Source organism: Dromiciops gliroides, chromosome 3 (genome assembly GCF_019393635.1).
Source record: "Dromiciops gliroides isolate mDroGli1 chromosome 3, mDroGli1.pri, whole genome shotgun sequence".
Lineage (NCBI taxonomy): Eukaryota > Metazoa > Chordata > Mammalia > Microbiotheria > Microbiotheriidae > Dromiciops > Dromiciops gliroides.
The window spans coordinates 434,108,060-434,125,888 of NC_057863.1; the positions used below are offsets into that span (position 1 = coordinate 434,108,060).

Here is a 17,829-nt window from a genome sequence, read left to right on the forward strand (position 1 = left end):
CCCTCCCAAATAAGAAAACAGTATTTGTTGAGCTCATAGTATACGCAAAGCATCCGCTAAGCACTAGGCAATCTATCATTCTTTTCTTCATCCCTTCTATTGGTACTCATGCACCCTGGGTAAAGGACTAAATTTTTGAGGTATGCAATCACTCAGTATTCATGTTTCCATTTTAGGCATAAGGTTGAAATTCATGTCACCTCTGGAAGACCAAACCGTGAAAGAAGGAGAGACAGCTACTTTTGTTTGCGAGCTCTCTCATGAAAAGATGCACGTAACCTGGTTTAAAAATGATGCCAAACTCCACACAACTAGAACAGTGCTCATCTCTTCTGAGGGCAAGACCCACAAGTTGGAAATGAGAGAAGTGACACTTGATGATATATCCCAGATAAAGGCCCAAGTCAAGAACCTGAATTCCACTGCCCACCTAAAAGTCATAGGTAATGTAAACTGATTTTAACTGTTCTATGACTAAAGACTTGCTCTGGTGAAAATATTGAATAGTTAAGAAATTTGGTTACAGATTCTCATCATCTTCTCATCCTATTGCCTCCTTCATGTTGAATGTTTCTTTTACAGAGGCTGATCCATACTTCACTGTGAAGTTACATGATTACACCGGAACTGAGAAAGATGATATTGTCCTCAAATGTGAACTTAGCAAAGATGTGCCTGTAAAATGGTTCAAGGATGGAGAAGAGATTACCCCTTCAACCAAATACTCCATCAAGACAGATGGCCTGCGCCGCATATTGAAAATCAAGAAGGCGGATCTTAAAGATAAGGGAGAATATTCTTGTGATTGCGGGACGGACAAAACAACAGCCAATATCAATGTTGAGGGTAAGTTACAGAGAAATCTAAATCTGGTGCAACCTGAACCTCTTAGCTGATTTGTTCAGTTTAATGAGACTGTGTGTATTTTAACCATTTCAGCTCGATTAATAAAAGTGGAAAAACCTCTATATGGAGTGGAAGTGTTTGTTGGAGAAACAGCACGCTTTGAAATTGAGCTTTCTGAACCTGATGTTCATGGCCAGTGGAAACTCAAAGGAGAACCTCTGACTGCTTCCCCGGTAAGCCCAGATTACTTTGAGAGGAGGGAGGATTTGCCAGGTTGTTTAGACAATGAAAGATACACTCAAATGAAATTCTCTTGTTTCGCTCAAGCATTAACTTATGAAAGCTGGCCTTTTCCCTTTCGTCTCTAAATCCCTGCCCCTAACAGAACTGTGAAATCATTGAGGATGGAAAGAAACACGTACTGGTCCTTTATAACTGCCAACTGGATATGACTGGTGAAGTTTCCTTCCAGGCTGCCAATGCTAAGTCTGCAGCTAATCTTAAAGTCAAAGGTATGGTTTATCTACTGTTTTCTTTGCAAAATTTCCTTGGTAAGCCCATGAGTTAGGATGAGGCCTATGAATGGAAACATATTGATGACCCCACCTCATCTGGATTTTTATTGCAGAACTCCCACTCATCTTCATTACACCACTCAGCGATGTCAAGGTGTTTGAGAAAGATGAAGCCAAATTTGAGTGTGAAGTATCCAGGGAGCCCAAAACATTCCGCTGGTTGAAAGGCACCCAAGAAATCACAAGTGATGACAAAGTTGAACTTATAAAGGATGGAACCAGGCACTCAATGGTGATAAAGTCAGCTGCTTTTGAAGATGAGGGAAAATATATGTTTGAGGCTGAAGACAAGCGGACAAGTGGCAAACTAATCATCGAAGGTTTGTCTTTCTTTTTACCTGGTGCTTTTGAAGCATGTTTTGCTTTATTTCCCTATAAGGTTATTATAGGGAATGAGGTATTTCCCACAAGTGTTAGAATGAGAGTTTCTTTTCCTCTCAATTTAGGAATTCGCCTCAAATTCCTCACTCCTCTCAAGGATGTGACAGCCAAGGAACGGGAAAGTGCTGTGTTTACAGTAGAACTCTCCCATGACAACATCCCAGTTAAGTGGTTCAAAAATGATCAACGACTGCATACCAGCAAGTTGGTTTCAATGCATGATGAAGGCAAGACTCACTCTATCACATTCAAAGACCTCACTATTGATGATACATCTCAAATCAAAGTGGAAGCAATGGGAATAACTTCTGAAGCTAAACTTACTGTGCTTGGTAAGTGGCTGGTATAAGTTCATTTTTGTTGCCTTTCTTAAATAATCAGTTTGGAGGGGGGAAGGATTGTTGTTGCTTTTTGCAAAATATTTTTCATCCAGAAAAATAAAGATACTCCATAGTCATCTTGCCCAAATCATCAAAATTTCCCATTGAAATTGGAACTATAACCCAGCAATAACTGTTCTGAGTTGTAACATCATTTTAATGAGGGATTAAAATATTCCCTATTTTCTACTAAAGTTTTTTCAGAGAATTTGTTTTAGCTACTAGGAGGAAGACACCATACAGAATATATGCTAATAGACCTCACAATTTATTGTTTTTCCTCATCCCACCTCTGAGTTTAATACCAATCAGTGATTACAAAGCCAGTTTTAAAGAATAGAGGTAGACTAGAATACCAATCTGAGCCTTAAAAAGTAGCTTCTTGGTATAATTAGGCCAAATATAATTCTTTTCTATGTGACTCTGGACAAATCACTTAACTTCTGCTTACCTAAGATTCTTGAACTGAAAAAAAATGAGGATAATAAAAGCATCCACTTTGCTATGAGGATGAGATGAAGTAATATTTGTAAAGCACTTAACAGTGTCTGACACATAGTAGTTGCTATGTAAATGTCTGTTCCCTTTCTTCCCCTTGTATTCTGAATAAAGGGAAATTTAGGAGAAATATGGTTGCCTTTTTAAAATATTTTAAGGGTTATCATATGGAGTAAGAATTATATTTGTTCTGCTTGGCTGAAGAGGGCAGAACTTAGGTAAAGTAGGATTTTCAGAGAGGCATATTTCAGTAGTACATAAGGAAAAAAATCTCTAAAAGTTAACATGTGCAGAAGTGAAATGGGCAGATTGAGGAGGTAATAGTGGGCTTGCCCTTATTGAAGGTCAAATAGAAGTACACAGTAAGAGGATGACCATTTGTGGGGAATGTTAGAGATTAATGCCTAGGTGTAGATGAGTTTCAAAGATGCCTTCCAACACTTGAGTTTCTATAACAAGTCAACAAAGAAGTTAGAAGCAAAAAGCTATCTGACATTACTTTTTTAAATAGATATTAGTATAAATCATTAATAATAAAGTGGGTTCAATCTTCATACATTTTATCATTTCCAAATTATAAGAGCATCCTTAATTTATAAACATGTGACAGATATTGGAGAGTTTACCATTTCCCTAATTTAAAAAAAACTTACTTCTATGAACTTCATTTGATATTTTCAAAAGGATGCTCATTTCTCTAAATGATTAACAGTAAAAATGTTTCTCTTCTACCTTATTTGCAGAGGGAGACCCCTATTTTACTGGGAAACTTCAAGATTATACTGGAATCGAAAAAGATGAAGTGGTTCTCCAGTGTGAAATTAGCAAGGCAGATGCACCAGTGAAATGGTTTAAGGATGGGAAGGAAATAACTCCATCTAAAAATGTTGTCATCAAAGCAGATGGCAAGAAGAGGATGTTAATATTAAAGAAAGCCCTGAAATCTGATATTGGGCAGTACACCTGTGACTGTGGGACCGATAAGACCTCTGCCAAACTTGGGATTGAAGGTAAGGTCATGCTCATTGAGTTTCACATTTTCTGAGTGTTTCTTACTGCCAATAGCTAATAGCATCTGTTGACCCTTAATTTTTCTAGATCGGGAAATTAAATTGGTCCGCCCTCTGTACAGTGTGGAGGTGATAGAAACAGAGACTGCTCGATTTGAAACTGAAATCTCTGAAGAGGATATCCATGCCAACTGGAAACTGAAAGGAGAGCCTCTACTCCAAACACCTGTAAGGATATTTTTGAACCTGTCAACACCATGCTGAGAAGATAGATGTGTGAAGCAAGGAGGGGACAGGAGAAAAGTTACAGGGCAAGGAGTTTAAAATGACAGGAGATCAGTTCTTGAGCCAAAGACAGTTGACCTGGGTTTATGAGCAAGGGATTGGTACACGTAGCCATGTCAAGTTGGAGATATTTTTTCACCATATTCTCGCTTACTTTTTCATCTGTAAAATGTAACATTTTCCACAGCTAGTGGGAAGTACATTTAACAGATGTGAAGTCTCATTAAAAATGACAGCAATGTTTTATACAAATATGACTTAATGACTTGGCAGTCCTAGTCTAAATACTGCTTGTTGAAATAATAGTAAGTGGAAAAGATGGTGAAGAATAACCCAAATCTGTATTGCTATTATGTGCAAGACAGCAGCACTGGCTTTCCTTGATAATGATGGTAGTTAGCATTTATATAGCACCTACTCTGTGCCAGGCACTGTGCTAAGCTCTTCACAAATATTATCTCATTTGATCCTCATAAATAACCCAGGGAAGTGGATGCTGTTATTATCACTATTTTACAGTTGAGGAAACTGAAGCAAAGGTTAAATGAGTTGTTCAATGTCTCACAGTTAGTAACATGTCTGAGGCTATGTTCAAACTCAGGTCGGCCTGACTCCAGGCCCAGTGCTCTATCCACTTCACCACTGATCATTGTTAGAGTGGCACAACTTCAACATTTCATGATTCTTCCTTAAAATAATTGTATGCTTAATTTTTAAGCCAACATGATATATGGGATGGTGGTAATATTATATAGTAGAGTAGATTATTTGCTGATTTTTCACTGTGATAAGGCTCAACTCACTTTACCATTTATAGATATGAGCCTTGAGAAAATTCCAGCATGAACTAATAACTATAACAAACCTGAATTTGTTTTCTTTCTCATAGGATTGTGAAATTAAGGAAGAAGGCAAAATGCACTTCCTCATTCTTCATAATTGCCGCCTGGATCAAACTGGTGGGGTAGATTTCCAAGCTGCCAATGTCAAATCTAGTGCACATCTTCGAGTTAAACGTAAGTGGCTCATATTAATCTTGGTAAATGTGCTGCCAAAGTGAGCACCACATATTCATCTTGAGAGAAATAAGAACTTTGGTAGAAAAATGTAAAATTAGTTAAATCATGAATTTTAGCAGAGGTATTTAAAGGAAATCATTAATAAATCCAGTCTATTCATTTTTTTGCCATAATGAAGAGTCCAGTTCAGATTACCCTATCACATTGCTTAAAGTTTTCTTTAAATTAACTAATTCTCAATTATCTCCTTTATACAGTAAAATAGAATTAGTCTATGTCCTCATCCTTAATAATTCTTTCATGCAGAACCAAAGAAGTCAATATAGGTTGACAATCCTAACCAACATTCCTAAATCTCTTTATATTTTACATGATAAGTTGAAGTTGAACTTTTAAAAAGAAACTTTTTGCTGTGTTGGCATTTAAGGCCAGGGTTGGAGGGTAGATTAAGATGACATCTTTGGAAGGTGCTAAGAGTCTGATGGACAAGGACAGACCACATGGTTGTGGGGCACTTGTCCTCTCCCAATCCCATTCGTAGTTATTTTGGAAGTCACATACCTTATGTAGCAAAAGGAATGCAGAGCTTGGCAGAGAGACAGATGCATTGCAGATTTCTTGCTGACTTCGTTCATCATAAAGAAAGGGACGTTACAAATAGAGGCTCTCCAGTGACCAAACCTCTCCTCCGCTGAACCCATGATGGGACCCATGTTCACTTAAGAGTGTAACTAGCTGAAGCATTATGGTGTTTTCTCTGTTGAAGAAAGCAACCATGTGGATTAATAACTAAAGAGTAGTGACTAGTTTTTTCCTCTTAAAAAAATGAGTAGTTCAAAGACATTTATCTTTTCTTCCAAAGCCCGGGTGATTGGACTGCTGAGGCCTCTAAAAGACGTCACAGTGACTGCGGGTGAAACAGCAACCTTTGATTGTGAACTTTCTTATGAGGATATCCCAGTGGAGTGGTACCTACAGGGAAAGAAGCTGGAGCCTAGTGATAAGGTAAAAATTCTTACTATTGTCTCCTTTTCTTTCTTGCCTTTCCAACATTCTGTTTCTCTCTTTCCCTTCTTTCTTTTCCAATATTCTGCTACTTTTGAGTTATTGCTCCCTCCTTCCCTTTTTATAGCCTCTTTTATGCCTTTTATCCATGTGTTCTTTATGCCTTACAACTGTCAGAATTGTGTACAACAGATACTCTAATTTGTTACTAGTTTTTACCTGGTCACTTTTTACTACAATATAGACTTACATTAAAAATATTTATGGCAGTGTTTTTAAGTATGGAGGTAATTCAAACTTTTACAAGTTAGAATTTGCTTGATTCATTGGACATAAAAGAGACAATAAGCACTGTTTAATCAGGTAATCTGTTCAGTAACATATTGGGTTTCATGATTTCCTAATTCTTTCCATGCCATCTTGTATTCTGCATATAAGGGGATTAAGAGGCTCGAAATTCCATTTCAGGCAATTGATCAAGTAGTAGAGATAACTTCTGGACAGATTTGCCCTGCTAGTGTTTCTCAGAAGCTATTTTTAACCCTCAAGTGCTTAGTTCCGTGAGGAGCCTGGAATTCACATTGGGTACTGAAAGATCATTTAATGATATTAGCAAAATTAAATTAGTTTGCAATTGTGCAGATGCATAAAAAGATCTACTCTGTTGTTGTCAGAATATTAATAAATTTTAATGAACTTTCAGGCTTTTGAGTATTAGTAGTAACCCCTATTCTCTATGTATCTGAAGTCTATACATGCAAAGGGAAGCCCAAAATTAATATAATTGTCCTGACAATTGGCCATGGAACTACTTTCCCTTAAAATCCCAAAATTTTTTACCAAAAAAAAGATTAAAAAGCACAACTTTTTCCAAATAATTGCTTCAACTACTTCACTTTGTAAAACTCTTAGAAGGAAGCAATTCATAAAGACTTATCCAAGGCAGCTCTGGTATAAAGTGCAGTACTCTGTCCACAGATTTTTCAGTATATCAAGAATATCATAAAGTGTTACTTCAACTTATATCAGACCTCATTTTGATTGCCTAACATAATAAACTTAAAAAAGGCTCTTCAGAGAGAATAAAAAATATTTATTAAAGGATCAGGAAATAAGAACCTCTGAAGACTAGCTAAAGAAACCAGGATTGTTTCTCCAGAGAAGAATAATTTAAGTATCAAAAGATCACTTCCACATCAGGTGGACACCAGTTGTCCATTTCAGCTGAGGATCATGCAAGACAGAATGGGATTCTATTACAACTCAAGGGATTTAGGTTGCCTCCAAGGGAAGAATTTCCTGACAGTGATATTTATTAAACATTGGAATGGGGGAGGGGGGTTGTGGAATTCTTCAAAATATGAGAGATTCTTTTGTGTCTGGAACGGTCGAATTACAGCCATGCCTGAAAGCAAAGAATGGTTCTGATAAAATCTCACAGTCCCTGCCAGACTTTGGATTGTCTGATTTGGTTAGGAAACTCCTGCTCAAGGGACAAATGTCCCATCCTTGGGCTCAGGGTATCTTTTTGTCAAATGAACAGGACATTGTGAGGAAAAGCCTAAACCTATATCACAGAGGCTTATTAGTGCTAATATTAAATGACCAAGCTTGGTATATGTAATATTGAAAAACATAATTATTAAGGTGTCTTTAATTGCACATTTGACTGACTTTGAACACTAACTCCTTTTTTTTTTTTTAGTGAGGCAGTTGGGGTTAAGTGACTTGCCCAGGGTCACACAGCTAGTGAGTGTTAAGTGTCTAAGGCCGGATTTGAACTCAGGTACTCCTGACTCCAGGGCTGGTGCTCTATCCACTGCGCCACCTAGCTGCCCTTTTTTTTTTTTTTTTTTTTAGTGAGAACACTAACTCCTATTAAATTTAGTGCAGTGACCAGAAGGGATGTCACCTGACACTAATCCTACTGAGACCTTTTGTGTCTTCCTCCATGTGGGAATTGTAATCCTCCATTGTGCTGTTCCAACTTCTGTGAATTTGCTTTTAAATTACTTAATAGATTAAAAAAAAAATAGAAATGTTGGGGGCAGCTAGGTGTCACAGTGGATAAAGCACCGGCCCTGGATTCAGGAGGACCTGAGTTCAAGTCCAGCCTCAGACACTTGACACTTAGTAGCTGTGTGACCCTGGACAAGTCACTTAACCCCCATTGCACCACAAAAAGAGAGAGAATAGAAATGTTAATATTGACTGTGTAGAAGTAAAGGAATTATATTACATTTCTATACTTGCTTCCTTTTAATTGGAGTTTGTCCACATTCACTTGTCTGTCCCTTTGCTTACTCATTTTAATATATATTATATGTATACTTACGGATCTTTTTGAAAGATTTTCACCCAAGGGAATGTAGATTGTGGGGAACGGAAAGAGAAAGAAGGATGAAAGTGGCAAAAAGTCTTTTGGTTCCCTATGGCCCAGAGTCATTGTCAAGCAATGAGATTTAAGACTGTTTTAGGGGCTGCTAGGTGGTGCAGTGGATCGAGCACTGGCCCTGGATTCAGGAGGACCTGAGTTCAAATCCGGTCTCAGACACTTAACACTTACTAGATGTGTGACTGGGCAAGTCACTTAACCCCAATTGCCCCGCAAAAAAAAAAAAAGGCTGTTTTATATAGTTTCAAAAATAACTGTTAGTGCTCATTATGGATATAATTACCATGTAAAATATCTTTATAGTACTTAGAATTAAGAAATAGAATATATGTAATATTTTTTCACTATAATAAACACAGTATAATGTAGTTCACTATAAAATCTGCGCCAACATGGATGTATCTATATTTGTACATATATGTATATATACATATATGTATACATATAATTTTTCTTACTTTTATATCTTATGTACTTTTAATGAATGCCTTTTCTGTGCTACTACCCTTCAGACAGAGATGCAGGAATGCAATTAGAAAGTATGAGTTTGCTGAGTACTTACTATGTACAAGGCTGCATATCTAATAGCGTAAGGCATTTGTAGAATGTGTAGAAGATAACAATCACAATCTTTTTTTTTTTCCTTCTGGGCAATGAGGGTTAAGTGACTTGCCCAGGGTCACACAGCTAGTAAGTGTCAAGTGTCTGAGGCCGGATTTGAACTCAGGTCCTCCTGAATCCAGGGCTGGTAGTTTATCCACTGTGCTACCTAGCTGCTCCTACAATCAAAATCTTAAGGAAACTTACACCCCAAAATAAATTAATGGGAGATATCTGTTATCTGCATTTTAATTATAAATGGAGCTCCTTTAAAAATAATCACATCAGTGGATAGAGCACTGGCCTTGGAGTCAGGAGGACCTGAGTTCAAATCCGGCCTCAGACACTTAACACTTACTAACTGTGTGACCCTGGGCAAGTCACTTAACCCCAATTGCCTCACTTTAAAAAAAAAAAAAAACCATCAGGAAAAAATAATCACATACCGGGCAGCTAGGTAGCATAGTGGATAGAGCACGGGCCCTGGATTCAGGAGGACCTGAGTTCAAATCCGGCCTCAGACACTTAACACTTACTAGCTTTGTGACCCTGGGCAAGTCACTTAACCCCAATTGCCTCACTAAAAAAATAAAAATAAAAAAAATAATAATAATCACATACCACACCACCCAGTATTAGTTTTTGAGACTTATGTTGGGTTTGCTACAAAAATATGTCTTTTGCTCATGTCTGCTTTGTCATTGGTTAATGCATTCTAGCCCCAGGCACACTTAGATATTCCTTTCTCAAGACAAGGCAGATCAACTAGTGTGTATTAAATACTGGCTACGTGCTAGACATTTTTCTAAGTTCTGAAGAGGTAAAGAAAGGCCCCCAAAAAGTCTCTGTCCTTAAGGAGTTCACAGTCTAATGGAGGGATTCAGCCTGCAAATAATTATATATGAACAAGATAGATGCAGGGCAAGTGGAAAGTAATCTCAGAGATAAGACATTAGCATTGAGGGAACCTGGAGAGGATGCTTTCAGAAGGTGAGATTGTAGCTGAGGCTTGAAGAAAGCCAGAGAAGCCAGAAGGCAGAGATAAGGAGGGAGAACATTCCAGTGTGGGTGACAGCCAACAAAAATGCAAAGTCCACAGATGAAACATCTTGTGCAAGAAACTACAAGTTGCAGAGTGTCATGAAATTGTCTAGGTGGTGGGTTTTTTTTTTAACCACTACTATAATTTGTGAACATTAAAAGAACAAATGGAGAACACCTAGAAATTGATAAGACCACGGTTTGTTATACTTCAGTTTGAGCTTTTAGAAAAGATTGTTAGGGGGGGCAGCGACGTGGCACAGTGGATAAAGCACCGGCCCTGGAGTCAGGAGTACCTGAATTCAAATCTGGCCTCAGACACTTAACACTTACTAGCTGTGTGATCCTGGGCAAGTCACTTAACCCCAATTGCCTCACAAAAAAAAAAAAAAAAAGATTGTTAGTACATCTGTATCCATCACTTCCCCCTTCATTCCATGATCTAGTCTAGCTAGCCTGGTTCTTCTTGGAAAGCACCATGTATAGGTAGTGTAGATCAGACCTGCTTCTGAGTACAGTGCTTTTTCTAACACATACTAGCTATGTCATCATTGGCAGGTTAATTAACCTCTCAATACCCCTAAAGCAACTCATTTAAACTCTAGGTCATAGATGAGTTGCTCTTCTACACTGGTAGAAGGATTTTCCAATCCAGAATTCCCTTTTCTGATATAATCACAGGCCTAGGCCACCACTGCCACCACCACCATGCCCCTTCCCTCTTGCACACTAAAGAACATTTTGTGTACACATTAAACTCAGTAGGAAGACAGAAAATGTAGAAATTGAATCATGAAACATCATAAATGCACAGAGATGAAATTGTGTAGGTAATCCAACATAAAAACTCACCATTTGCTTATCGAAAATCTTTACACTTAAATCTGAATGGTCTTAAATCCATTAAATGATTCTCAGATAATTTGCTATATGACTCTCATATATGGGTAGTATTATCTCTATACTCGGAAAGTATTGTTTTTTTTTAAGTTATAAACTAATTGAGCACACATAAATGTTGAATCAGTTCCAAATTTAGCATTACTACTCCATCTATTCTTTAACTATCCTTTTAAAAATGTAATTTTTTAGGTTGTCACACGCTCAGAAGGAAGAGTTCACACACTTACCTTGAGGGATGTCAAGTTAACAGATGCTGGGGAAGTCCAGCTAACTGCAAAGGATTTCAAAACACAAGCCAATCTCTTTGTAAAAGGTAAGCTGACTAATACTTGATACCTATTTCATATATATATGATGATTTGTGGCCAATTCTGTCAGTTATTGTTATATCAAAGTTTACAACGGTAACTAAGACTTGATTTTTAGCCATTGATATCCCATCAAACAATTACCAAAGATTTATGAACTGACTAATTTGTTTCCTATCCTCTCTCTGTCCTTATGCCTGCTACTACCTACTTCAGTCAGAGGGCCTAACAAGCAGCAGGAAGATGCATAAAGATGTCTCTAAAGAATAGAGAACTGGTGTTTGTTTTTTTTAATGTATGTTATTCTGAAACTATTTTCCTAGTAATAGGAGGTGTCTCAAAAGATGATAACACCATTAATGGATAAAATTTTGAATAAATATATCCAAAATGAACTCCAAATAAATAATTATTTGAACTAACAAAGGCCTGAAGAATATGCTAAAGGGATGGATGTGCAGAGGAGGCAAAGAGAATGTCCACCACTAATTAGTATGATTCTTTCAGAACCCCCAGTTGAATTCACTAAACCTCTTGAGGACCAGACGGTCGAAGAGGAAGCCACTGCAGTATTGGAGTGTGAAGTGTCCAGAGAAAATGCTAAGGTGAAATGGTTCAAAAATGGAACCGAAATCCTTAAAAACAAGAAGTATGAAATTGTTGCTGATGGTAGAGTCAGAAAACTTATTATACATAACTGTACCCCAGAAGATATTAAAACTTACACTTGTGATGCTAAGGATTTCAAGACTTCATGTAACCTGAATGTAGTGCGTAAGTATTCTTCTGTCTTAAGTGACATTTTTGCATTTTCAACTCTTTGATAATCAAAGCACTTCTTGCATGTCCTTCTTGTTGCCTAACTGGATCTATCAGCTTATTCTGGGCCACTGTGATATTTATCTTGTGTGTGAGAGGTCTTTCTATCTTGATCTGATAAATGGCATGTCCCTCCCATTCAACTTATCACTTTTCCTCTCACTGAACACTGATAACAACTGATCTGAGTATTCATTGATTATTATGGAGGAAGCTGTAGGAATGTCCTTGTCAGGATGAAGACAAAAAGAATAACAAAAGACAAGGGACAGTAAACTTTTAATAAGAAAGAAAGTGAAATATTCCCAGGGATGGAAAATAAAATGGCAAGCAAAAGAATGAACAAAGCCAAGATTTGAGAAACTGTTAGGAAAGATCTGAAATGAGATATTCATTTGAATAGTTACATCTCCAGTCCTACATTAACTTAATGTCTTCTATAGACATAATTGTACCTAAAGATCACATATTCTATGCTACTTGTGTGTTGTCGATGTTTGGCAAATTGTGATTACTGTTTGTAAGAGCTGTCATCCTCTGTAACTTTGCTTCTTCACCCAGTCACAAATATAACATCTTTGATGAAAATAAGGAACACTTTCTTTGATTACTACACGCCATGTTGGTTTGTCCAGTTCAGTTGCTTCCTAGATATCAATAGCTAAAGGATGTTGGCTTGATATTCTGTTTCTGTGTGTCTTGTATCATTTCTTCTTCTCATACTGCATATGGTCACTCTACTGAGCAGCTGCTCAGGGATTCTCCTCTCATTCATCATCTATCTCCATTTCAACAAAGCTAGGTTGCAAGAAACATACCTTCAATCCTACTAGTCAATCTTTCTTTCAGAATCTCATTCACCAAGTTAGGCCACCCTCCTTGTCTAAATATGCAACTTTAAGAGGAATGCACATTGTATGATGAGGGAAGAATGGGGGCATCTGCCTAGCCAGCCAGATTAACCAAAACAGTCTTGTCAATCAGTGGATTAACTATTGATGGCACAGCCAAATGATGCAGACAACTGAAGCTCATTGGTGACCTTGTCATCTTTTATGATTTTAAGTATCACTACTCTCTGACATTTATGAAGCTGATCAAGAAGCTAAGATTATGATATAGAGAGTGGACCCATTCCTTTGCTAAGGATCACTGATGCAAATTCACTTAGTTTGGTCTTGAACTACACTGATCTCAAATTCTGCTAATTTTTTATGGGATGTGTCAATTTTCTTAAATCACATTTTCTACTTCTTTGTCTACCTGTGTGTGCTCTGACAGTGTCAACTCTCTACATTATAACTACAGTGTAGATTTTTCTTCAAACTAACATTTGCACTTGGCAGGACCATTCTAGTTCCTTGAGGTACTTTATAAGTTGCCTCGTGTCTTATAGGGAGAGGCCTAGTACACCCAACAGTATATGGTTATTCCTGAGGGAAGTTTCAAGGACACTTGGACCATATTGAGTTGGAAACATTTTCCAACAGACTTTCTTTCAAAAAAAATCCATAATATGAACAAGGTCGGTTTCTAACAAAGTGATCATTAATTCTGGTACATTTTTGCCCTTTCTTACAGCTCCTCATGTGGAATTCTTAAGACCTCTCACTGATCAACAAGTTAAAGAAAAAGAAATGGCTCGGTTTGAATGTGAACTTTCTCGGGAAAATGCCAAGGTCTGTAATTTCATGCATATTATGTTGACAGTTTATTTTAAAATAGTCACTGTATTCAATTTGCTTCCAGACAAATACTCGGAATTGAATGGGGGAAGCCCATTAAATCTAGTCTTCATAATCACATGTACTTATTAATCATTCTCTTTATGTGTGTGATGGGGCAGTCATCACTGTTCTGTTTTCATTCATCATAAGCTGGACAATTCAATTCAACAAACATTTATTAAGCAATAAGCAAGTATACGAGGCTCTGAGACAAACACAAACTCTAGATAAGACCCATTCTCTTCCCTCAAGGAGCTTTTACTTTAGTCATTCATGTAATTTTCATTAACAGTGGAAAAGAAATACAGAGATCTAGGTTTCAGTCCCAGCTTTGTGTAGTTGAGCTAATGGTGTGGTCTCTGAACCTCAGTTTCCTAATCTATATAATAAAAAAGGTATATACTTTCTTGGAATCTCTCATAGAGTTAAAAGTCTATAATTCTGGGGCAGCTAGATGGCACAGTGGTAAAGCACTGGCCCTGGATTCAGGAGTACCCGAGTTCAAATCCGGCCTCAGACACTTGACACTTACTAGCTGTGTGACCCTGGGCAAGTCACTTAACCCTCATTGCCCTGCAAAAAAAAAAGTCTATAATTCTATGCTATTAGTAATTAGTAACCTTATTCTGTGTTGATTTGTCTTGAATGCAGGTTCAGTGGTTTAGAGATGGAGCTGAAATTAAAAAGGGTAAAAAGTATGACATCATCTCCAAAGGTGCCGTGCGCATTCTTGTCATCAACAAATGTCTCTTGGATGATGAGGCAGAATACTCCTGTGAAGTCAGGACAGCTAGAACATCTGGCATGCTAACAGTATTAGGTAAAGAGGAAGGTTGCAAGAACAACTTGTGTGTTGAAGACAAAAAAAAAAAAATTTAAATCCCTGTTTTAATCCAATGCATCTTCACGTTTTTCTTACAGAGGAAGAAGCTGTCTTTACTAAAAACCTTGCCAACATCAATGCAAGTGAAACTGACACAGTGAAATTGATTTGTGAAGTCTCCAAGCCTGGAGCAGACGTTGTTTGGTATAAAGGTGATGAAGAAATCATTGAAACAGGACGATATGAAATACTTGCTGATGGGCGAAAGAGGATCCTGATCATTCAGAATGTTCAACTTGAAGATGCAGGTGACTTCAACTGCAGGCTCCCAAGCTCCCGTACAGATGGCAAACTCAAAGTAAATGGTAAGAAAAACTATCCCGGAAGATAGTTTCATAAAATGAAGGATCGCTTAGTAGTACTTTCTGGGTTCATACAGTAGGTATATGACTTTTTAATAAGTTGTCATTTTTCTTCTTTCATTTCAGAACTTGCTGCTGAATTTATATCTAAACCCCAAAATCTGGAAGTCCTGGAGGGAGAAAAAGCAGAGTTTATGTGCTCCATATCAAAAGAGAGCTTTGTAGTGGAGTGGAAAAGGGATGATGAGAAACTTGAATCTGGGGATAAATACGATGTTATTGCCGATGGGAAAAAGAGAATCCTGGTTGTTAAAGATTCCACCCTACAAGATATGGGTACCTATGTAGTCATGGTTGGTGCAGCTAGAGCTGCAGCTCACTTGACAGTCATTGGTAAGTTATGGATGATTCGATTAATGCATTGATGGGCTGACCCTTCTGCTGTTCATGGGGCAACAAGTTTGTCATTTGTCATCCTCAGAAAAACTCAGGATCATCATTCCACTTAAGGACACTCGTGTTAAAGAACAGCAAGAGGTTGTTTTCAACTGTGAAGTCAACACAGAAGGAGCAAAGGCAAAGTGGTTCAGAAATGATGAAGCTATATTTGACAGCTCGAAATATATTATCCTCCAGAAGGATCTAGTTTACACTCTAAGAATTAGAGACGCACATCTGGATGACCAGGCCACCTATAGTGTATCACTGACTAACCACAGAGGTGAAAATGTCAAGAGTGCGGCTCAGTTAATTGTAGAAGGTATGTAATTCATCTGACTTGTGGACACTTGTCAAGAGTTAGTAGGGCATTTTCAGGAGTGCCCCCCAAGTTCTGTAATTCTGTTGGGGGAGTGGGAAACAAGAAGTATAGAAGCTTAGGGAAATGAATCAGTAAGCCCACAATGAGAGGGCTAACTTGTCTGCCCCATCTTTGTTTCCTTGTTTTATATTCTTTTCTAGACTTTGATATACACAATTATTAGAATTCTTGTTCTTCTGTGGCAGCAAAGTGTTCATTATTCTTTGGTTCTGATATTTTGCCTGGTGCTCCTATCCATTGCCTAGTCTTGGATACATTCGATTGACATAATTCTCAATTATAAAATTACTGTTCTATTTCCATTCGGTATTTGATAAGTTGAAGGTTCTCTATTTTGTTTCATTTCCTCCCTCTCCGGAACCATGTTATCAGCTTTTAAAGAATTAAATCATGGTGTAGAGGGGCCATAAGGATGCCAAACTACAGTCTACCAGATACTGGATGATGTCTGCATTCTCTTCCCATGCTAAGATCCTATAATTCTGTAATTTAAGCTTGTTTCTATCAAAATCCATTATAAAAACCATAACCTCAATGCAACTTTTTTTCCACCATACAACAGAGGAAGACCTCAGAATTGTTGAACCTCTAAAAGACATTGAAACAATGGAGAAGAAGTCTGTCACTTTCTGGTGCAAGGTGAACCGGCTCAATGTAACTCTGAAGTGGACCAGAAATGGAGAAGAAATTCCTCTCGATAATCGTGTTTTGTACCGAGTAGACAAATATAAGCATTCTCTCACTATTAAAGACTGTGGATTTCCAGATGAAGGTGAATACACAGTCTTTGCTGGACAAGATAAATCCGTTGCTGAGCTTCTGATTGTAGAAGCACCTACAGAATTTGTGGAGCACTTAGAGGACCAGACTGTCACTGAATTCGATGATGCTGTCTTCTCTTGTAAGCTTTCTAGAGAGAAAGCTAATGTTAAATGGTACAGAAATGGACGAGAAATCAAAGAAGGCAAAAAGTACGTAAAGTTTCACATGTCATACATAAATTATACAGTCTCAATAGTTCTGCACATCCCTTTGATATTTGGTTGGTTATTATGAAAGTTAACAAATTATTCCATCTTTTTCCCCTTAAAAGATATGCATTTGAAAAAGATGGAAGCATTCACAGACTCATAATAAAGGACTGCAGATTGGATGATGAATGTGAATATGCTTGCGGGGTGGACGACAGAAAGTCCAGAGCTAGGCTTTTTGTTGAAGGTAAGTGTAAAATTGAAAGGAATCTTAAGTATATTATTGATTGGAAGGAATATCAACTAGAATACAAATGAAATGATGTCGTTCACATTTGCATTTCAGAAATCCCTGTTGAGATCATCAGGCCTCCCCAAGATATTCTGGAAGCTCCCGGTGCTGATGTTGTCTTTTTTGCGGAACTCAACAAAGATAAGGTGGAAGTTCAATGGCTAAGAAACAATATGGTTGTGGTCCAAGGTGATAAACACCAGATGATGAGTGAAGGAAAAATCCATAGGTTACAGATATGTGATATTAAACCTCGTGACCAAGGCGAATATAGATTTATTGCCAAAGATAAAGAAGCTAGAGCCAAACTTGAACTGGCAGGTAAGTGTCTTTCATTTTAAAATAATCTTTACCATGGGGCAGCTAGGTGGTGCAGTGAATAAAGCACCGGCCCTGGATTCAGGAGGATGTGAGTTCAAATCCAGCTTCAGACACTTGACACTTACCAGCTGTGCGACCCTGGGAAAGTCAGTTAACCTTCATTGCCCCGCAAAAAATTTTTTTTAAAAAATCTTTGCTTTCAAAAAACCTGGATTAGAAGAAGTCAATGTAAGAAAATAGAAATAAATGTTCCAGATTTCATCTGTCCTATAAATGATGAAATATAAATTCCTTTAGGCAGCTAGGTAATGCCATAGTAGGCAGAGCGCCAGACCTGGAGTCAGGAAGACTCACCTTTGTGAGTTCAAATCCGGCCTCAGACATTTACTAGCTAGCTGTGTGACCCTGGGCATGTCATTTAACCCTGTTTGCTTTAATTTTCTCATCT

The 17,829-nt window shown here is 37.7% G+C and overlaps 1 protein-coding gene across 1 annotated transcript in view; it reads left to right on the forward strand.

Annotated features, from left to right (window-relative positions):
• TTN (titin) overlaps positions 1–17,829 on the forward strand; it is a 336,226-nt gene that overhangs the window by 219,057 nt on the left and 99,340 nt on the right. Inside the window, 20 exon segments of the mRNA XM_043993320.1 lie at positions 177–443; positions 583–846; positions 940–1,079; positions 1,232–1,358; positions 1,475–1,741; positions 1,868–2,134; positions 3,424–3,690; positions 3,779–3,918; positions 4,865–4,991; positions 5,857–5,999; positions 11,128–11,251; positions 11,754–12,020; positions 13,647–13,744; positions 14,444–14,612; positions 14,714–14,980; positions 15,104–15,370; positions 15,459–15,737; positions 16,360–16,768; positions 16,891–17,015; positions 17,115–17,381. Coding sequence (XP_043849255.1) covers positions 177–443; positions 583–846; positions 940–1,079; positions 1,232–1,358; positions 1,475–1,741; positions 1,868–2,134; positions 3,424–3,690; positions 3,779–3,918; positions 4,865–4,991; positions 5,857–5,999; positions 11,128–11,251; positions 11,754–12,020; positions 13,647–13,744; positions 14,444–14,612; positions 14,714–14,980; positions 15,104–15,370; positions 15,459–15,737; positions 16,360–16,768; positions 16,891–17,015; positions 17,115–17,381 — 4,281 coding nt within the window.